Below are 21,751 nucleotides of genomic sequence, written 5' to 3'. Positions count from 1 at the left end.
TCGGGCCACCGACTGCAGCAGAAATGTAAGCAACTGAAAATAAAGGATGGTTTTTATAAAGTGTACTTTGTAATTTCCTGAAATTTGCCCCACATTCAAAGGCCTCAAAAGGGCACAGACCCTGTTCCTAAATAGGACCATTCAGGGAAAGAGGGAGGAGGGGTCGGGGAGGGTTTGAATAAAATGCACATTTTTTTAATTTTTTTTTTTTAAACATAAAACAGAAAATAAACATTTCCCAACGTGAGCAACTTCTGAGCCCTCTACCATCACATCTACCTTCCTGACAGTAACTTTCTGCAACTCTAAAACACACTGCCTGATTTCATCAACTGCAGAAGGATAAAATGGAAGTAAACTGAAAATATACTTGGAAACATTTTTGGTAACCACTTTTTTTCTGGTTAGGTTTCACGCAGTTCTCGGGTTTCAGAAACAGAAGCAAACACACACCAGTAAGATTTCTGAGATTCCCACACATTGCAGTCCCAGTCAAACCACAAAAGCAGGTTTCAACAAGAATGACTTAAAAATAAACCAAATGTTATCAGTTGTATTCCATGGAAGAAACCAAAGCAACGTATACCTGGTGCGGAACACTTCTAAAATCACACTTTGACAGTGAAGAGCTTTGACTCTGCTCTCAAAGGCAGAACTACTTTTACCACGGCTCTTCCACAGCAGTGAGACTCAGCACAGATGAGTTCATAGAACGAACAGCACTGAATCTCAGCACGTTTTTGGTATCGTGTCCCCTCCCCTCTTCCCTGGACAGAAGTCCAGCAGCGGGGACTGTAGAAAACAACTTGTCCCAAACGTTAAAGCAAATACAGGTAATAGAAATTCTGAGCTTTCTATACTGAATTAGGCTGCTTTAGAAATATTTTTAACAATTAGGAATAATATATTACAAAATTACTGAGAAAAGATGAACTACAATTTTTTAGACTTTGAGGTACATTAACAGTAATTGTGTCATCAGTCTCTCACCCCTGGATGCAACCAGAGTTAAAAACAATCCAACCTGTGTGACCGAATACCACCAACACACTTGGAAGACATCTCTGCACCCTAACAGCAGTGCCTGGCACTGCCGGATGGGATCCGCTTCGCCGCACGGCTCCGATGGGTTCTGTTACTTTGTCTGAACTGAGCAAATTTTAAAAAATAAATTAGTTCAGTATAAATAATTCACAAACTGCTTTGTGCAAATTTTTTTTATTTCCACATTTATATCACAATGTGTCCACTTAAAGGACCAAATAGCAAAGTTGCTCCCTTCTGCATCCCAGGAACACAGAAGTCTAGGTACTGTACATTCACTAAGGCTCTTTGTTTTTGCAAATTGCGTTTATGATGGATATCCATAAGGCAAACAATATCTAAAGGAATGGTAACAAGTATATTTCCAGCATACAAACAGGCTTCCTTTTTCCCTCTCACAGTACAGTTACGAACTTGTAGCACCCTCGTTACATTTAAATTCTAGAAAAGGTGATTTTTTTTTTTCCTAGAAGTTTGCAGGAAGGGAAAAGGAGGAAAAATATTTGGCTGGTGGTGGTGGTGGGATCAAAATGTCATTAAACATCTAGTTTTTGCAGCATTTCTCAGAGACTGGATTTAAACTGAAACCAGACTGAAATATGTGGATGCCCATGGAATGTTGAGCTGAAGCTGGTCTCCCAGCCTGCAGTGCAACACCTGCTGTTTAAAACCCAATCTCCGTACCACATGACTTTAAAAACACAATCATGTTCAGAGATGCGATACAAATAAAACTACAGTTTTTGCACATCGTCTCTTGAATATCTCACTGCCAAATAAAAACCCAAATCAAGTCAAATAAATAGATGCATATTTTGTTATGGTAACTTCCACAATTTTCTCTGTACCTGCCTGTAGTCAGATTCCGGCATTCAGAAAGTGCTGGAAATCATCTTCGCTTTTGGGGACTAACACTTTTTTATAGCTGGCTCGCTATAGAGTTTTGAACTCAGTTTTCTCAACCTTCGTATGCCTTCCTTTGCAATTGTTAGTAAACTGGTAGCAGCATTTCACAAAAGGAGAATTTAAAGGGAAGAGCTGTACATAACCAGCTCCCTCTCACCCTCTGCTCGTTGGGCCTATTTGTCCAGGACAGGAGGCTTTCTCCATCTTTAAGTGGCATAGTGTCTGCCATTCTTGCTAACTGCAAATGTAAAAGCATTTTAGCAAACCTGTACTCAGTCTAGGCAGACGTAAGGCAGGATGTTCAATCTACCATCATCCCCATGTGGATCTAAAGATATGCACTGTGTCCAATCATACCAGTTACCCTGTGTATCATAACAACCGTTCACGCCTGGCCAGTTATGTTCACGTATTCTGTTGAGATCATCACTCGTGACCTCCCTCGTGACCCCAGGCAAGTCTGTAGGTTTGCTGTTAGGAGCTAGAACGTGAGTCTTTCTAGCCTCTTTTCTAGTGCTTTCCTCCTGCTTTAAATATTCAGACATAAAGTAGTGAGCTCCTGGAGTCTGTACTCCTGATGAAGACAGCAAGCTACTCTGTCTGTTTAAATATGACTGAATTATTTCGTTTCTGGACAATTCTTTCCAGTTCGTTTGTTCAAAGGGGCTTTGCAGGTTGGGTTTTTGCTCCTGCTTTTCCGTTTCTGTCCTGTGCTGTTCAGTAAGTGCAGGGATTTCTACCTGCAAAGGATCTTTCGGTGTTAAAGGTTTTATCTGTCCTGTCATGGGATCAAAAGTGAGCTTTCTCTCTTTTAATCTCACAGGTTTCACACCCCCTTCTGTCACGTGCCCATCCAAGTTGACTGTATAGTCTCTAGGTCGGTACCTTTTCTTCTTTTTGCTATCTGAACCTGAAGCAGCATCATCACTGTCCATTTTTGAAGCGTCCTGTGAAAAGCCAATGTGCGACACGAGAGATTCCCCCGGGTGGGAGCTGGTTTTGCAACTGGGAGATGTGTGCTGTGGAAGTGTCCCTGCTGTGTGCCTGTGCTGGCTGTCAGAAGGTACCTGCTGCTCCTGCCAGTGCTGAGACACCTCAGATACTGATTGCTGAGAGAACTCCAGTCTTTTCGCTGGCATTGGAGGTGTTGATGGTTGCATCAAGGATGGTGGTGGTGATGGCACCTGTGCAGTATCTAAGAACTGAGACCTTTGAGATGGGCTAGGCATTGAATCCTTTGGTGAGTATGTGGTATGCTGCCGCGCAAACGCATCGTGCCTGACATTCCTAGGACTAAACGAGGAGCAGCGCGGACTCTTGGGTTGGTGCGACCCGGAGGTTTCTTCCGATTTATCATGCTGCTGAAGCACTGCAGTCTTTAATAAGGAGGAAGTGCTTGAAGGTTTTACGAGTCCTGGAGAACTGGTGTGAGGTTTTACAGCATTTACTGGGATCTTATTGTGTTTATCATTTTCACTAAGTTCTGTCCTGCTGCTTTCAGGCCCTGCATGTAGATTTACATCTACAGGACTAGGAAAATTCTCGGGACTACCTCCAATTCCGTTTGTTGGAGGGGGTGATGAGTTTTGTAATATTTCATGACTAACTTTGGAGACTTTCGGGGGAGGAGGGCCCTGATGCCCATCCCTATGTTCACCTTTCCTTTTCCGATTTCCCAATTTCTCTGGTTTTGGAGAATTTAGTTTCTGGATATCGTTCCTGCTTTTCAATTCACTGATGGGTTTTGACCCAGCCACGGCAGGAAGGGGCGCTTCTGGTTTGCAGTTGTGAGCACCACCATTTGCTGATCCGGGCGGATTCTGCAGCCCTCTTGGCACCGCCTCATTCGGGGTTACAGGTTCTATCAACTTTTGCCAATTCCGCAACAATTTCTTGGCACGTTTGGCAAGTTCCTCATTGGATGTTTTCTTCCTCACCTCATTGATAAGCCTCCCAAGCCTTGTTTCCTAGAAAAAAACAAAAGTTGTTTTACAAACAGGAATGATCCGAAACAAAGTTCTGACTCCTTTTTTAAGGTAAATTCCTGCTTTTTAATGCTTACCCTAAGAAATACCTGGTACAAAATGCTAGAGATGCAAGAGCCAAATTAATCTTTTTGGAAGGGTTAACCCCTCTTGTTCTATGCTGTGCCACACAGCACGAAACCTACTGCTGGTTTGAAGCCTTCTTCCCTGGCTAAGGCACCACAGTCATTAGCTATGAAAACATCAGAAAGGAATTTTTAAATCCACAAGAATTTTGAGAACAGAGGTGAAAGCTCTGATGTGAGGGAACTGCAGCATTCAGGGTGGAAAAAAGTGCATGAATTACAATGAAACTGAGACCTGAGAAAGAGGAGAGCGTTGAAAATCCAGAATCTTCTCCACGTGTTGCTGTAACAGGCAAATATAAATCTCCATTCCACAAATCAGACAAAGTGTGATTTATGTCCTATCTTCCTCCTCTGCCCTCTTTGCTCCCTATCTTGAAAGACCAAGAATTGAGCTTTCCTAAGATGTCCCAACATGCTTCCATAAGCGAAAGGAAGCAACGTGATCATTACCAAAACATGCTTGAAAGCAAAGAATTGTTCTGCAAGTCAGATCACTTCAGAAAAGCACTTCAAAGGAAGACAGACTGGATTCAGCGAGAAATACGTACTATGCTGTGGTACCTGTACCAAAACACAAACTGACTTGACAAAAATCAAGATGGATTTCAACTTCTCCAACTAGAAAACAGTCATCTTGGTATTGCATCTGGGGTTTACAGAATGGCCGTGTGACTCCCAACAGAAATGCATTTCCAGTGTATTTTGGTCCATTATGAACTCAAAGGTAAACCACTGGCACAGCACATCTCTTTTCATATTGCTGTACACTGGAATCCCAGTTGTTTTGAGATCCATTCATTAAGATTTGTCTGCCACGTGGCACCACAGGAGCACTCAGCCAATATCTAAGGCTCACCATAACTATTTAACACTAATTATTTCTGAATATCACAACCCATGTTTCACAATAATTATTTGCATTGGCATTATATTAGTGCTTACTAACAGCCTATCTCACAGTACTGATTACTTACAGCATTGGAAGTCATCTCAAATCATCCTATAGCTACCTGAGTCCAGGGGAAACAGCCAGAGGTTATAAAAGATAATTAAAAGCAAATAACACCAGCAATTTCTATATTGACTGAAAGCCCCTATATAATTCAGCCTTATGAACTTTGGGCTCTTTATTTAAGAGTGGCCAGAAAGCCTGCAGCTGCCATCTCAGTGGTACATCAGCTCCTAACACATCTGGTCACACCAACCAGGTTCAGGCATTGGAACAAGCTGAACTACATTCAAAAATTTTATTAAGATCTTAAGTTTATAGACACAGAGAGACTTCGTTCCTTCCATGTCAGACTCTTTGTTGCGTGGTCACCAAACAGCTAAGAAGGTGATCAGTACTTCAGCAGCAGAGCGATGTCAATGGATGCAAAGAATTAATAAGCAGCAATTAATGATTAATACAGCGCCTTATAAAAACCAGGCTGCACAACACACCGAGCTGAACCTCTAGAGGAGTGCTGCACACACTGAGATGGCAGAAGCAGCATGAGAGGGACACAATAATATCTTAATTGTGAATCCTCCACAATCAATCTATTGTTTCAAGGAAAGCTCTTGTGGAAATCAGACAGGCAGAGAAAGTCCTTGTATTCACACCAGAAAATCAAGCGATGCTCAGATGGCGACATACCTCAAGTGCCTCTTTGGTAATGGGGTATTTCTCCAGGCTGGAGATCACTTCCAGCACTGCCACCATGTTATGGATCTGCAATAAGGAAGACAAAGTCACTGCACATTTCATGTACAGGTCTCAGTTATCAAATGCGATTTAAGACCTTCCTCTTTATAATTGCTGGAAACATTAATCACAAAGCTGCTATCACATTGTCTAGCTTTAGGGAGCAGACTGTTCAAAAAATAGGGACAAGGACACTTTGCTGACCTAGTTGGAAACTGAAGGAGCTGTAACAAACACACACTTACATAAAACTAAATGAAATAGCAGGAAAAAAAATCAGTGAGCTAACCAGGAAAGTTCTCAGCCCTCAGTCAAGGCATCAGTTACTTGTCCTACAGCCTAGAAGGAAACTTCAGCATTAAGTGGGCTGAGCAGAGCAACCAGTGGGATCAGAACTGTAGAATTCAGCTGTCAGCACTGCCTTACATTTACATAAGTCTCTTTCGTTTAATTTTGCTCAAGTTGCAAAGTTCCGTGCAGCCACACCGAGGAACGAACTGCCCCGAACACCACGCAGGCGGTGCAGGCTGTGCCCGGTAGGGGTCCTCAGACACCCGGCTCCGTCAGCCTTAAAGGCTGCACTGGTGCAGGAATCGCACTGCATGAGTCTGTAAGGCAGCGAGGAGAACGTCAGAAATCCATTTCACGTTAACAAAGCACGTAGCAGATTTTTGATGGGCTTCACTGCAACATTTGTGTGCACGGCTCCAGGCAGATCTGCAGATCCACGTGTGATATTAATAGGTTCTGCCAGAACTCAGATCCACGTTTCCATTACCTGATGCTAACGGCACTGAAACCTGGAATTTCTAACTCACCTTTGTAGATGGATTTAAATGATAAGAGGAGGAAAATGTGAATCACTGAACCTCATTTATTGCTTAACTGCATTGTGACTCAACTGGACACGAATGGCACCCATGGAAAATCTCCCACAGAACCTCTGCGGGGATCCCATGGGATCCCAGAGCTGCACCACACAGCACTGCCAGATCCTGCTTTTTAAGGAGTGTAAATGTGTAGGGCTCAGCTCCTCCACACCACCCCCACCCTTCTGCCAATCCCAGGCTTTACCAGGACTGCCTCAGGTCGGCAGCACTTGGATAAAGCAGCCAACAATGAAACGTTTTCCCTGATTTTTGGAAAATACTTTCCAAAGTATTTTTTAAGTCCATGTAGGCTTTGAGTGATCCTAACTCAGGCTGTAAAACCAACAAAGCTGAACTCAAAGCTGAATTTCTCACTGCCCTTGGATGCCCCTGCAGATACCTGAAGCCCCACCGCCCAGCTCGGGGCTGGGAATGCTCCTCTTAAGGTTTAAAGCAGCAACAGCACACGTTGATGTATTTTAGCACTTACAATTTCATTTCAGTGCACCGAGTGTGAGTGAACCTTGCACTCCTTCAGTGCCCAGAAAGGTTTAGGACTGCAGTTTAAGCAACACATGACACCATTCAGCTCCCCCAAAGCTTCTGGAATCAGAGCATTTAGAACAGCTGATGATGTTCTCTTTCTCAACACATCTTTCAGAATAAGAGTTACAGGGGTGCAGGAAAGCTCTGAGCATTGAACACGCCAGTAATCAGGACAATCAGTTCTGCAGTTACTGGTAATCCCCAAATAACATCTCAATGACAAACTGATGGCAAAAAAGGGACTTATCAAAAGGTCAAGATGGGAAAAGCAATATGCTCATATATACACACACCTACAGCAAGATGAAATGGTCAGGGAATTTCCAGTAACTGCTTCGCCTTTGTTTTAGAATACTGAGATACCCATCAATGGTTGTGCCCAAACGCTCCATCACCAACCAGAGCCCAGGCCCACCCCACGTCTGATAGATGCTCCATCCCCTCCTCTGACATGCACATGGGGCCAATTCTGACAGCAAAAGCTGCCTCACACCACAGCTGTGCCAACAGCTCAGCAACAGGGCAGCACAGGACGCCCTTCTGGGATTCTTCACACATTTGTAACCACTGGAAAACGCCGTCGTGCTGAAGTGCTCAGTGCAAGGAGCACCGACAGCCACACACTGCGGGAGCTCCTCCTCTCCTCGTGCTCTGACTGACACGAAGCTGGGTGCTCTCTCAAAAACAAAAGCAGAAACTTCCATCAACAACTTCCATCCTCCCCCACGAGTTTGGGGTCGTCATTCTGGAGTGCTTCACCCAAACTGGCACAGAGATTATTTCAAAACAAAACAGAGCAGGAAGTCTCTCATGGTACAGTCGAAAGCTGCGATGAAAAAAGGCCTCCAAAGGCTCCAAAAGGCCTCAAGTACCACCTTTCTAAGACAAAGGCACCTACTAAGGTAACAGCAGCACATCCGCATCGCACAGCAGGGCCTTTCCCTTAGAGCATCAGTTACTGGCTTCAGAACACTCATTGTCACACTGACAGGAGCACAAAGTTACCAAACCTATCAGGACATCACCCAATTGTGAGCAGCAGCAGGAAGGAGCATTTATTCACACACACAGTTATTAGAAACGCTAACTGGCACACAGCAGGCAAAGCAGCAGCACAGTGGAGGGGGAGTTGGGCAACCTCTCTGCAGACAGTGCAAGAGTGCAGTTGCACAACTCCGTGCCTCCAACTTGCACAGTGCTTTCGTTTCTATTTTGCCTTTGTCTGCTTCCACTGCAACCTATCACTGCTGCCCCAAAACAAAGCCTCCCACAAAGCAGTCCCAGGACCCCGCAGCAAACAACTACAAATAATTCACACTGCATTCCAAATGACCCCATGCTGTTCCCGTGTGGTGAAGGCTGACTGGCCTGGGTTAATTCACTCCAAGTTTACTGGAGAACATCTGCTCCGAGTCATCCCCAGTAATCCTTTCCAGCCAACCCTGATGACAGTCACGGAAAACAAATCTTATTTATTCCACGCAGGTCTCCCTGTGCCGCTCACTGTGCTACGTCAGTCTGCTCCAAGTTCAGCACTAAATGCTTTCACTGCAGTCTCAGACAACAGCATGGGCTTCTGAACTGTGGAAAACTTCAAACAGTGGAATTTCTGTTCTTTAATTGCCATCTTAATCCTATTTTGGCTTTTACACAGTGAGACCAATCCAATAACCAACAGGTGAGCTCCATGCAGCGGTTTAGAAGGACAAAAGCTTCCTGCAGGTCTGGGAAGGTGGATGCACTGCAGGACCGGCCGTGCTGGGCTCTTCCCTGCACAGCACAGAACCCACAGAGCTGCATATGGCTGCTGCTCCCGCTGTGCACTGCCAGCCCCAGGCACAGCCCTGTGCAGGTGCCCCCACACCGTGCGAGGATGTGACAATCCTCAGGATTTTCTTGAAGGCCAGCACTGCTGAAATGGCCAGGAAGATGGCAGCACTCCCACAGAGCGACGGCCTCCCCGCTCTTCTCCAAAGCTCCCCAGCAGTTTGCTCCTGTCCAAGCACCAATCCCTGCCCCAGACTGCAGTCTCCAATCAATACCAAGTCTTGCCCACAGCACAGCCCTTGTGTAACAGTTATTTCACTGCATTATAATCCAAAGTGTGGAATAAGAATTAAGAAGAGAAGAGCTGCTGTTCATAGTAGGCTTTATTTAAATGGTGCAGTGGAAATACAGCAGGATAGTGTTTATTTAGCACTTCATATAGGGATGCGTTGGACGCAGACGTGAGCATCACATCACACAAACAGCAACCTGTAATGTCATTTATTCAAAGACACAAACAGAGTGAGAATTCAGGTTACGATCTGCTGGTATTTAGATCAGTTCCTTTGCAGTCAATCTATTAACAGTTTCCCCTACCCCCAACGTGACATGAAGTTGTCTAAAGATAGGGAACACGAGATGCTATTCACAGAAGTGACATTGCATACCATGCACTACTTCAGTCAGAATTTCTGAAAAAGTTTGAAAGTCAGTTTGCTAAATGGAATTCAAATATTCCCTGCTATACAAAAGACAAAGCTAATGGTGGAGGAGAGCCTCCTATAGTATTTAGGGAAGGAGATCTTTAAAAATGGAGGAACAGATGCTTAATGCGTGTTTTGGTTGAAGACACCCCCTGACAGCACCTTCTACAACAGAGAAATTCACTGGGAGTCCACGCTTGGAAAACTGATCAGCAATTTGTGCTGCAGAACAGCAGAAGGAGCAGCCCTTGCTGCCCTGAGCACATGGCTCTGCGTGGCACTCAGCCTTACCCCAGCTTTAGAATTTCCACCTCTAATTGAAAGTTTTGACAGGCTGCATACATTTTACTTGCACTTAGCTTTTATTCAATGGTCAGATGTTACCCAGATTCCTTCCCATCCATGCCTCACAAAGCCAGAATCAAACCAGCGTTAGGTCAGACTGCAGCAGAACACTGCGCTGTGAGGGATGGGCCGGCCTGAAATGCTCCATGTGAGCAAGACAGCAGCTCAGCCCTGATCCCTTGTGGCAGTACAGACACACGTGAGTAAGGTGTGGAGAGATGAGAACAGCCAGGAGAGCCACAGCAGTGTGCCAGCAAAAGAGCCTGCAGCAGCAGAGGGACAGGAGAGCTGAGCTGGCAGGCTGAGAGGGCTGCAGCACAGCAGCCACAGTGAGAGCCCGCTGGTTTGGATGGTAAGGGGTGAGCAGCAACAGACTGACTGCAAAGACAGAACTCACACCCAAATCACAACCAGCTCACAGAACAACAGAGGCACAGAAACTATCCTTGCTACGGGAGGGGAGTCTTTAAGGCAACAAAAGTCAGCACTGTAACACTGCTCTACTCATGCTTATTAACCAATAACCAGACAGCATCCTTATTACTACGAACAGGAATAATTGTCTACTGACTTCAACACTCACTCTGCAGCCTGCACACAGAATCACACCCCATCCCTGCTCCCATTGCACACAAAGCATGCCCATTCCCCTTACTTTTCTCCCTCTCCTCACCAACAAAAAACCCACCCACCCCACACCTCCAAACTGTGAAGCAGAGCAGAACTTTTTAGGGGAGCAAATTCTTGGAGCCAATTTGAAAAGCCCAGCAGCAGAAGCACAGGGTAGCTGTGAGATGCTGCTCACCCAGATGGGCACTGCATGGACTCAAGGGGCACAGCACAGCACAGCAGCCATGGGCACAGCAGTGGGGTCTGCCATGATGTACTAAAAGCAAGGTGCAAGTCCTGTTCTTCACTCAGCCATTCCAATAAGGAATGGAACAGGAATCAAATTTGGCTGGAAGCACACATTCATCTCGAGCGCTGCAGTTCAAGAATGTACACAAAGAGAAGTTCAGAGGATGGTGGTGATAAGAGGTGTTGAAAACATGGTGCTCAGTTCATACTGTATTGGAAAAAGTAGGGAGGAGATGACAAAGCTCAAAGAAAGCCTTTCTATGCATTATAAACACCATAAAGAAAAGTTCATCAATTGTTTTCATGTTTGCTGACCTGATTTGGCCCAAGACAAATACTGATTACATATCAGGAATAACCAGAGTGCTACCAGCACACTCAAATAAGGCCTCTAACAGTTACTGCAGACACTACTGGGGTTCAAGCACAGATCGGAGTGACCTGGAAGAAATGCTTTACATCAGTGGTGTTACTTCAGAGGCAAAGGACCACACAGCTTCCAGACATCCATCCCTCCCTCCCATGCACAGCCAGGACTGGGCACAGAACACAGCAGCGGAGATGCTGGAACACCTGCATTCCCTTCCATCTATCAACCCAGTCCTCGTCAGTCCTGGCTTCCCAAAGAGAGGCACGCAGGTAATCACAAGCAGCAGTCTGTCTGATAAAGGACTTGGGAAATTCAACAGTGGCAGCCCACAAATACACAGATGCCAGCATGGCCTGCTATGAAGGTACTCCATGGCTGCAGAATGACGTAGCATCCCACCAGCTCCAGAGTAATCAGCTGCACAACTACAAAGCACAGCGAGGTGCTCACCAACACATTTGACAGAAGTGCAACAGACCTGCCTGGCAGCTCACAAGAAGGTAAGTGTGGCACACATGTTCACAAACCTGAGAAGAGCACCATCACAAATGGGGAAGGCTTTAAAATCCAAGTTTGCAGAAAAATAATTCACTACCCTCTCACCAGCAATCACTAATACAGAATTTACGTCAGCATGTATTAAAGAGAGCTTTAATGGAGATGCCAAAAAAAAAGTGCAGTCAATTGATCCCGGAATTATTGCTCACCAAGTTCTGGGTAAAACAGCACAGCCCACCTCGCAGCACCTCCAGCACTCAGCCTTCCCTGCCCACCCCGAGCTGCGTGCTGGAGATGGTTTGTTTCAGAAAGCTGTGAAGGTGCAGCAGAAGAGCTGTGTGCGCTCCCAGACAAAAGGTCTGGATCTGCAGGATCAGCACACAGAGTTCACTTGAGGAGCAAGTATCATGAAAATGTGCTAGAAAGAAGCTGCAGCAAAGTGCTGGCTGTCACCCTCAGACAATTGCCACCTCTGCACAATCATCTTTGCAGCACAAAGTTTCAAAATACACCGAGCTGAGATTGTCACTGAGTGCTGCCGACAGACTCCGATGTACGATTCCTCTCCTCCCTAACAGCCACAGCACAGAAGCGTGTGGTTCAGTAGAACACACCTCATTACATTTTACTTCCAGTCATTCCCTTAATAGATTTCCATGGCCCACTGTCCAGGCATGCTGGAAGCTGTTTAACGCTTTGACATCAGCTGGACCAAAGGAAGAACTGCAGCCCCAGAAAACACCAACACACCGTTATGTTCAGCAGAACACATCTCAAATTAAAGCAGTTGTAAGCCCTGCAATATTGTTCCAAACACCAAAAGCACAAATTACCTGCAGAAAGAGTAATTTAGCTGCGAGAACACTGAATAAACAAACCTGCAATTACATTAAAGTGAATGTGATACACTTACCTTTACCTGAAATATTTCCCCAAAGATAAGTGCCCGCGGCACACCGTGTTACACAGACCAGGGAAAGTTCCCTGGAAGTTATCACTGAGCACAACATGGGCCACACAGGGCTGCAGAGAAGCGTTATCAGTGGAAGCAGGCATCTCTGTTGATTTTTTTTAATTTATTTTTAGTATGATATTTACATTTGTTTTTAAGTCCAAACATAATATACTGGAGTATCTATGGCTTAGAAGAAGCGCTTCTTGATTAGTACCACATTTCCCCAGTAGGCAGAAGTAATTCCTTCTCTTTCTACCCTGACATGTATTGCTCCTGAAAGAAAAAAAAAAAAAGAGCCCTGGACAAGAGCAGAGCCCCCAGAGGTGGGAGCTCCCCAGGATGTGATGCAGCACTGCTGTGCTCGGGTGATGTGGGGCAGCAGCTGTCACAGGTCTGTACCAGAAGTGCTGGAGATGCAGCAGCCCACAGCAGGCCCTGAAGTAGTCTCACCCTCAAGAGAATGGTAACAGCTGGCAAATCTGATTGCTATCCTAGGCCTGGACTTCTGAAACACAGGTTAAGCTGAGGGTCTTCATATCTTATACAATGCCAGTTGGCCACCCAGAGCACACGGCAGCAAACACTGCCCTCCACCTCCAGCACTGCAGCCCCCCCAGTGTGCCCAGGTTCGTGGGGCACTGCTGCCCACAGCTGGAGCACTGGGAAGCAGCAGCATGGGCTGCTCAGTGCCAGGGGGTGTGAGCACACCCCGCACACCTGGGCAGACAGCACCCCGCACATCAGCTGTTCCCATGCTGTGCCTCATGGTGACTGGAAGAGACGATTCCAGATGTCAAACCCAACCTACAAAAAGTCCTCTTCCCTTCAGTCAACCGCTTCATGGTTACAAGCAGTGTCACAGCAGTTATTTCCCCTTTCCTACTGGTGCTGCCAGCGCTGTGCTGCAGCACCAGTAGGTACACAAAGGGATGGGAAGGGGCTGAAAAACAAAACCTGAACATAAGGCTCCTGCAGCCACCCCGAGCAGCACAGTGAGCTCCCAAGGGCCCCAGCAAGCGTAGGGCAGGGGAGGCACAGGAAAGCAAGAGGCACCCCGCTTTTTAGCCTCAGTCCCTATTTAAGTGCTTTAATACCCACCCGTGCTGCCACACCTGTGGCACTGCTCCTCACAACACACCAGACATTGCATCAGGTAGCTGAGCTAGACCAGAAACTGTCGGAAAAAACTGTTCTGTCATTTTTCAACCTCACAGATTCCCCAGCTCAGCTCACGGCCGGATTCTGCAGACCAGCAGACAGAAGGGACGCACGTAGCAGGAATGAGGAGGGAATTATTTAACATCATCGCTGCTGAAACCAACACTCAAATTACAGCTTAAAAGCAAATGACTACTGCCTTCAACTCTGCAACCTGTGCAGCACCAAGGAATTAGCAAACAGAAAGCTGATTTGGCAGCCCCATGTCTTCAACCCCCCAACTCAAACTCCCTGCTACTTCTGTTTTTCTCAGATTCTGCCTTTGCTCAGTGATGCTAAGTCTCACTGCTGCAAGGAGCACAGTGCAGATTCCTCTCTAGGAGTAACACAGTTCTGCCAGCAGCAACAAACCACCCAGGCGAGCACCACATCGGAGCAGTTAAATCCAGCATCTGTGTGAGCATCACAGGCACTGACACAACACAGCCAGCAAGCGAAAAGAAAACTACTAGTTAGTTTGCAAGCTGCTTTGGAAAGAGATGAGCAGTAAGACCAGAGAGAGGCTGAAAAACCAGCAGCATCACCACCCTTAAACCAATGGGTTCAAACAAACCCAGCTGCTGACAATACAGAGCATTAAGCAGCAGAACAGAGTGAGTGCAGGACTCCCACCTGCAGCCACCTGACCTCCCCCAGCAGCCAGGACTCCAGGCTGAGAAATGCCACAGCCACCTGCATGTTTCCCCACACACCTGAAGCAATCAGCCACCAAGGCACAGAGCAGGGCTGGGATTTGATTGAAACACTCAAGCAGCAGACAAAAACCAATGAGAGGTGCAGCAGGTTCCATCCTCTTTGCACACCACAGCTTCCTCAAAACTGATAAGCTCATTAAGGGCCTCACAGAAACGGATAAAGCTGAAGCAAAAGCCATGCCTACTTTCGCCCACACAACATTTCCCTGCATCTCCAGAAATTACCAAGACCCTCCTAAAGTGAAGCACTGCCTTCCTTCACCCCCAGCACTGATATTATTAGAGCTGTGTCTGGCGCTGTCTCCTGGAACAAGCTCCCCTTCCTTTTAACATCAGCTCTAGAAAGCAGATCTCACTGATGCTTTTGTGCCTGGACTTTGGTAAAGCAACCAACCCAGAAAACAGCCACGGAAGCACTGCTAACCACGAGACTGGAAGATCACCCAACACTCTGGGAAACGTAACGCAGCGCACAGACCAATTCATCATTTATGTTTTAGACTGCAAACCTCTGCTGGAGGCCGAGCAGCAAAGCCATGAAGCTCGATGTGCATGGCAGCCTGGTCTGCAGGCAGCCTGACCCACACAGCGAGCATCTGAGGGATGGTGACCTCGAACCAGAGCTGGGCTCACACCTCACAGCACTATTAACAGCAAATAATTAAATTATTGTCTAATATTCCAAATACAAAGGTTGCTACGTATTCGGGCTGAGGACCCATTTAATTGCGAGCACAGTTCTAACAGCCTTTCCCACCACACTCCCTGATGGGGCCGGACTGCCTTCACCCGGCAGAGGGGCTCAGCTTGGCACAACGGGTGCTTTCTCAGCACAGCGAACCCAAAGAGAAAAGCACTGCTTCTACCAGGACCAGGAACCCCTCCCCCCTAAGAGCCCACAAAGCTACAAGAGGCTGTCAGATGCTTCTCCAGCCGCAGTGTCCAAGAAGTGCTCCCAGGAGGAGGATTTCCCTGCAGGAACACCACACCACTCTGCTGGGCCCACTCCCACTGATCCCATGCTGATACGTGGCCTGTAAGTCATGGAGCAGAAGTAGTTTGTCCAGGTTTTTTCAAGGGGAAAAGGCTGAATAAATGGAGACATCTCAGTAGCTTCCAAGATGACGTAATTTTTTTTTAGATAGCTTATTTCTTACAGGTCTCCTTTGAAATCGAGGTTACTCATACAAATAGTGAACTAGGTGTGTGAAAATAAGTTATAAATACATTCTGCAGCAAGTACTAGAAATGGTCTCAAGTGCTAAATGTGTGTACAATATAAGCAACGCTTTGGAGTGAGCAGGGCTTCAGGCAGATGTTAAAACAGATCAACAATCAGAATAGAAAACAGCTTCTGAAAGCACATGGTTCCAACAACCTGAGGAAAAGCCACCTTGTTAAACTCACCACAGGAAGGGACTTTCTCTGACAGGACCTCAGACTTATCCAGGATTTGCTCATACCACAAAGACCTCCACAGGCCTGCTGGACTGAATATCCACACAGGTGAAGCAGGTTGTGTTGGGGAAGATATCACAAAGCTGAAGTTAACAGCATCCCAGAGCAAAGCATGATGACAAGCACACCCCCTCCTCAGCCGCACCAAACGGATCCCTCTGCTGCACGCTGGGTGAATTTGGTGCAGTTTTCAGCCCCCTCCTCTCCAGAAACACACACGTACCCACATCAACAATTACATCAAAAAGTCCAAAAGAAATTCAGGCCTCAAAGCTTCTTCCCTAGTAAACAAGTAAGTCAATCACAATAATGAATGCTCTAAGTTTGAATGCAACCACTTCTTTCAAGAAAAGACTCCAGAAGCCAGAAGAAAGCAGCCACAACTTTCCCTGAGCACCAAGAAGTGCTGCAGCTCAGAGTTGCATGACTGCTTCCTGTGGGAAGACAACAGAGCAGCTTCTTGTACTTCCACAATGGACATCAGGTCAGTTTTAAGTCACTATTTGCTTTTAAGTGTGTTCAAAACTAAAATTTTTCTTCTCTTCACAAAAACAGCACAACAGATAGTTCTATCTGCCCATCTGTTGTTCACCACATGTTGGAAAAAAAGTCCAGGTCTGTATGATGAACCTCAACTCCACCACTGCTGCTCTCATTCGAAGAAGAGGTTAAAATGGAAGACAGCCCCCTGCCTACAGGCATTTCTGAACAATGGGCTGATTTTTCCGCTGCTAATTATTGCCCTGGATAAGTATCAAGTATGTAGAATTATAATTTAACATACATTGCTACTAAGCTTATGGGGCTCTGACCTCCTGGAGGCCCAGCAGAGCATTGCCTGATGCTCAGGCCTCCCCAGCAGAGCTGCTGCCCCATCCCAGCACCACAGCACTGCCACAGCACAACCTGACACTGCATATGGACAAAGCACATTCATCATAAAACATAATTCTTAGCTCCCCTCAACTCTACACAGCTACAATGTTTTAGAAAGTAACCCCAGAAGTAGGGCAACCAGCGTCTGCAGGTCTGAAGTTACAAGAAACCACAGCTCTATTAGAATTGCATTTAACTGGGCTGATGCTCAGTGCAAGGTAAAATGAAAAATCTGTGGCCACAAGAAGAAGGCCCAGAGCAAACAGAACTCAGGAAGCAATGTTTCAGTGCCAACCAAGTGAAAGGACTGCAAACTCCAACAATGGTGAGATTTGAAAGCCCACCATCACCATTATCATTCATTACTGTTGCTCAAGCTGGTAATAGGAATACTGCAGCTCATGACAAACGTGCATCAAAGCAGGTTGTTACACGGTGGTTTTTCTTTCAGTTTTCACATCACTTGCACGGCACTACAGGATGCTTCCAAATGGCAATAACTTCATCAGCTAATCTGAGAACACCAACACCGGTCAGCTATGGGAGAGATTTGTTCAGAGAAGCAGGCACAGCTCCGATGGAACCCAGAGCCCACCTGGCTCCTGGTGCAGCACAGCACGCTGCAGCCTGACTCACCCGGCTGCCCCACGACAGACTGCAGACGGCTGGGAGCAGCGCAGCTCTGCGTGCTGCTGTGGCAGAGGTTGATCTAAGGTTGAAGAAATCTGGCAGACTGCACAGCCCGCAGCCCTCTCACCACGATAAACACTGATGTGAAGAGCTGCTTTAATATGCCGAAAAACCTTAAAAGGAGTAAATAACACTTTGGATAACCGCAACTTACACACGAAGACCACTTACTGGTAAAATCTACGCCGACTCCCGTGCTTACTCTACATCCCAGAAGGAGCAGATAAGCTCATTAGCGCTCTGCAGGGAAGGATAAAAGCGAAGACCGAGGCCGCCCGCTGCCGAAGCCTCTCCAGCGCCCCGGATCCACCTTCGAAGCCCTCCGGGCGCCCCCAGAACGCGGGGGCGGCCCCGGGCCCGACGTCCGCGGCGGGAGGCGGCGGAGGGGCCGCGGAACAGGTGGGCGCCCCGCGAGGCTCCACAGCCCGGCCCAGAGCCCCCTGCAGGCCGCACCCGAGCCGCGGCCTGGCGTGGGGAGGCCGCCGGGCCGCGCGCCGCATGGCCGGGCAGAGCCGGACGGCGCCGGGAGACGGCGCGGGGTGACGGGGGGGAGGGGGAACGCGGCCCGAGGGGAGCCGGGGAGAAACCGCCGAGCCCCACGGACGGAGCGGAGCCGCCGGGAGCCGGACCGGGGGCGAGCGCGGAGCCGGGAGCTGCCCGCTACCGCCCGCAGCGGAGGCTTCCGGTGCCCGGGGAGGAGCGCGTCGAGCCGCGGTCCCGAAGGGAGGGGAGGCGGCGGCTCCCGGCGTTCCCTCAGCGGGCGGCGGCGGGGCCGGAGAGCGACCGGAGCTCGGCGTCCCCGCGCCGCCGGTCGGGGAGCCCCGGGCCCGGCGGGCCGTACTCACGTTGCTCTGCGGGTCGATGGCCTGCAGCAGCCGGTCCCTGATCTGCTGCGGGGAGGGGGCCGGAGCCGCTGTCATTGCCTGGGCGAAGCGGGGCGGCCGCGGCCGGGGCGGGCGGGCGGCGGGGCCGGGCCGGGCCGGGGCGGCGGCTCCTCACTCGCCGGCGGCGGCGGCCTCCTCGGGGAGCCGGAGTCGCATGTTCGCTCCCCGCGGAGCGGGGGCGGCGGCGCTCGGAGCGGGGCGCGGAGGAACCGCGGCGGCGCGACCGGGCCGGGCCCGACTGCTCCGCTCGGGGCCGAACTCAACTGTGGGCAGGAGCCAGCCCCGCGCAGGGCACCATGGGACACGCCCGACGCCGTTACGCACGGCGCGCCCCTGACGTCCCTCCGCACGCACGCACCGGCGGGCGCGGACGGCGCGTGCGCGGCGGGCGCCGTGACGGGAGGGAGGGGGGCGGGGAGGCCGCGCGTGCGCAGATGGCGGCCCGGAGCGCCGCCGTGCCGCGGTTCCGCATCCGGCCGCGGTCGAAGCGGCCCGGTGCCCCCGGGAGCAGCGCGAGGCGGCACCGAGCGAGAACGCGGCCTCGCGGAGGGAACCTCCGGCGGCAGCGGGGCGTCCGAGCGGTGCGAGGGCCGGGACGGGGCAGCGGAAGAGGTGCGGAAGGGAACGCGGCTCCGTCCGCATCTTCGTCGGGCGCAGAAACCCCCCGCCGCTTCACGCGGCCGCGCCTCGGCGGTTCCGCACCGCGCTGCCCCGCGCGGTTTTGAGGCATCGCTTTCGGCTCGCGGGGCGTGAAAAGCCGGCCGTGCCCTGAAAGGAGCTGCGGAGCTGCCGGGCCGGCCGGTGCTCAGCGCGGCTCCGGCTCCGCCCGCCCCGCCCCCACGCTCGGACCGAGAGCCGCAACGCGGAGCTGCGGACGGGGCCGCCCCGCTGGGCAGCGCTGCTGATAGAAATACATGGACGTTAACGTGGAAAGCACAGAAATCACAAGCAAGATGTGAATTAAGGTTAAACTTAAAGGGCCCTAAGTATTTCCGTGCAGCACAAACCCATCTGAAGGACTCTCTTATCCGGGTATTCTTCTGTGTTCCTTACTAGGGAAGGTCACCGGCCCCAAACACTGATTTAACATTAAAGAAAAGCACAAAAAGCTGGGTTTACAAGTTACTCAAAGTTACAACCTAGTTAAAATCTCTCAAAAAACCACCAACATTGAATTAATTTCTCCTTACCGGAATGAACACAACATTAAATTTACTTTTACCCTTAAATAGAATTTTTTTATTCAACCAAATCCAAAATGATTCCAAAACTTCCTCAGGATTACAGATATTTTTCTGTTCAAAGTCCCTTACGTATTGCTTAGGAAAAAAACCCTTATATTGAAATTTGTATCTAAAAATGAATTTGTTGGGGGAAAAAAGTGAGAATCCTTTTTTGAGACGCCCATATCTACTTCTCCAAAGAAAAATGGAGTCGTGAGGGAAAAATGACTTCTTTTTTCCAAGTTACATCAATACTTTACTCAGCTTCACAATAATGAAGTGACTTCCACGCGACGCACAGCGCGGTGACGGCAGGAGATGGAGCGAGGACGGCGCAGAGCTGCACGGCTGTGGCTTTCAGTCAGCTGCAATCCGCTGCACATCAGGCACCCGATGCTGAGCAACACAATTTCAAGTTGGCTTTTTTTTTTTTTCTTCTCCTCCCAGTGAAGTTGAAATTATTTTACTTTGAAGCCTTTGGCTCGGGGGCTGGGAGGCTCCCTGCCCTGCAGCACGCAGCCCTGCACACCCCCAGCATTACGCAGCTGGGGGGGGGGCTGTGTGCTGTGCTGCCCCATGGAGCTCGGGCTGAAGAACCTGCCACAATCCCAGGGCTGTATGTGGAAAGCATTATCATCTTTTACTTGATAGAAAAGTTATGTTTGCAGCCAAAAGTCTCTTCCAGGTTACCAGACGTTTTTGTGGATGACTTTCAAGATCCAAATAACCTGGTGGATGCAACAGAAAAAGAGCAGATGAGAGACCTACAGCCACACCAGCACTGCAGCTCAGAACGCCGCCGCATTGCTGCGACTGGTTTTGCTCTGCCATACATTGGACCAAAGGGCTACAGCAGCAAAAAGAAAACAGGAATTTTGCCAGTCTGCCTATCTGAACTACAGTCCAGAGTTTCCAGAGCTTGTTCTCATGGCTCGTTTTATTACAGGGCATTATTTCCCTCCCCTCCCCAAATGAAAATCATCCTAAAGTTTACACCGCGTTGTGTTTACAGGCGCTGAATTAAATGATATCATATCCAAGCCTAAAACAATTGTACACTGTCAGAGGTTCTCATGCACTAAACGTGCCTGCATTGGCAAAAAAATGAGGTGAGCCACTATATTTTGGAAGATCAAAGCAGATGAGCAAAATGAGAGCCTAATGATGGAACAGGAGTGTGAGAAGTTGGGAGAGAGATCAGAAAAGAAATACACTTACAAGAAAAAACCAACATTATGTGGCTTCAGACGAACAAATGCCAGGTGCTGCACGGCTCTACTTACACAATCATGCAGAACATCATGAAGACATTCCACAAGGCAATGAAGATTCGGAAATACCTAAGACTCAGCAAGAACTCCCTGATATTGTCACCTAAAAGCGAAGAGGAGAAATCTTACATGTGAAAAATACCCAACGCAGCAGCGAGTCGCGTTTCAGCACTACCTGAGACACGTAAGGAGCGCAGACGTACAAAAAGAGCCAGAGAACAAAACAGCGTTCATTTAAGTTCCAGGCAGAGCCGACCCACGGGCAGCGCCCGAACGGCCGCACGGAGGGCACTTCAGAGCCGCCCGGCGCCGCCCCGAGGCCTCGCAGCCGCCGCTCCTCCCCGCTCCCCCCCCCGCGGGCCGTTACCGGTCGTGGGCTCCCTCGCCCCCTCGCCGAAGCCCTCCGTGTCTCTCCTCCTCCTGCGGGAACAGAAGCGCCGTTACCGCGCGCAGCGCCGGGCCCGGGGCTCCCACGCCGCCCTCCCCGCCCCGATCCCCGCTCACAGTCTGAAGTTCAGCACGGCGCCGGCGTTGACCAGCAGCGTTCTGAGGAGAGACAGACAGAGCGCGTCAGACGCGGCCGGGCCCCAGCAGCCCCCCCCCCGCCCCGGGCCCGGCCCGCTACCCGCAGAGCAGCAGATCGCCCAGCATGGCGGCGGTCCCGGCGCCGGAAGCGGAAGGGGCGGGCGCTCTGCCCGCGGTCGCGGCGCATGCGCGGTCCCGACGCGCACCTCCCACCGCCGGCTCCGAAACGCCCGCGCCGAGCCCAGGGCG

The 21,751-nt window shown here is 49.3% G+C and overlaps 2 protein-coding genes across 6 annotated transcripts; both read right to left on the bottom strand.

Annotated features, from left to right (window-relative positions):
- Positions 1 to 1,204: 1,204 nt before the first annotated feature.
- MED26 (mediator complex subunit 26) lies at positions 1,205 to 18,582 on the bottom strand. 5 transcript variants are annotated; one of them, XM_090126115.1, is made up of 4 exons: positions 18,445 to 18,461; positions 17,771 to 17,802; positions 5,703 to 5,777; positions 1,205 to 3,917 (listed from the first exon to the last, which is right to left on the bottom strand). In XM_090126115.1, exons 3-4 carry the CDS (start codon positions 5,766 to 5,768, stop codon positions 2,223 to 2,225), a joined length of 1,761 nt encoding a protein of 586 aa, XP_089982241.1. In that variant the 5' UTR covers positions 5,769 to 5,777; positions 17,771 to 17,802; positions 18,445 to 18,461; the 3' UTR covers positions 1,205 to 2,222. The 5 variants fall into 5 exon arrangements, with proteins under 5 accessions (XP_089982241.1, XP_031459855.1, XP_031459856.1 ...); XM_031603995.2 differs by lacking the exon at positions 17,771 to 17,802 and having other exon boundaries at positions 18,445 to 18,582; XM_031603996.2 differs by lacking the exon at positions 18,445 to 18,461 and having other exon boundaries at positions 17,771 to 17,962.
- Positions 18,583 to 19,694: 1,112 nt separating this feature from the next.
- On the bottom strand, positions 19,695 to 21,716 carry SMIM7 (small integral membrane protein 7). The gene is made up of 5 exons (XM_031604338.2): positions 21,603 to 21,716; positions 21,482 to 21,523; positions 21,345 to 21,397; positions 20,990 to 21,080; positions 19,695 to 20,434 (listed from the first exon to the last, which is right to left on the bottom strand). Exons 1-5 carry the CDS (start codon positions 21,626 to 21,628, stop codon positions 20,419 to 20,421), a joined length of 228 nt encoding a protein of 75 aa, XP_031460198.1. The 5' UTR covers positions 21,629 to 21,716; the 3' UTR covers positions 19,695 to 20,418.
- Positions 21,717 to 21,751: the final 35 nt, after the last annotated feature.

Source organism: Phasianus colchicus, chromosome 28, assembly GCF_987193195.1.
Source record: "Phasianus colchicus chromosome 28, bPhaCol1.hap1.1, whole genome shotgun sequence".
NCBI classification, from domain to species: domain Eukaryota; kingdom Metazoa; phylum Chordata; class Aves; order Galliformes; family Phasianidae; genus Phasianus; species Phasianus colchicus.
This window is presented reverse-complemented; position numbering and strand designations above follow the sequence as displayed.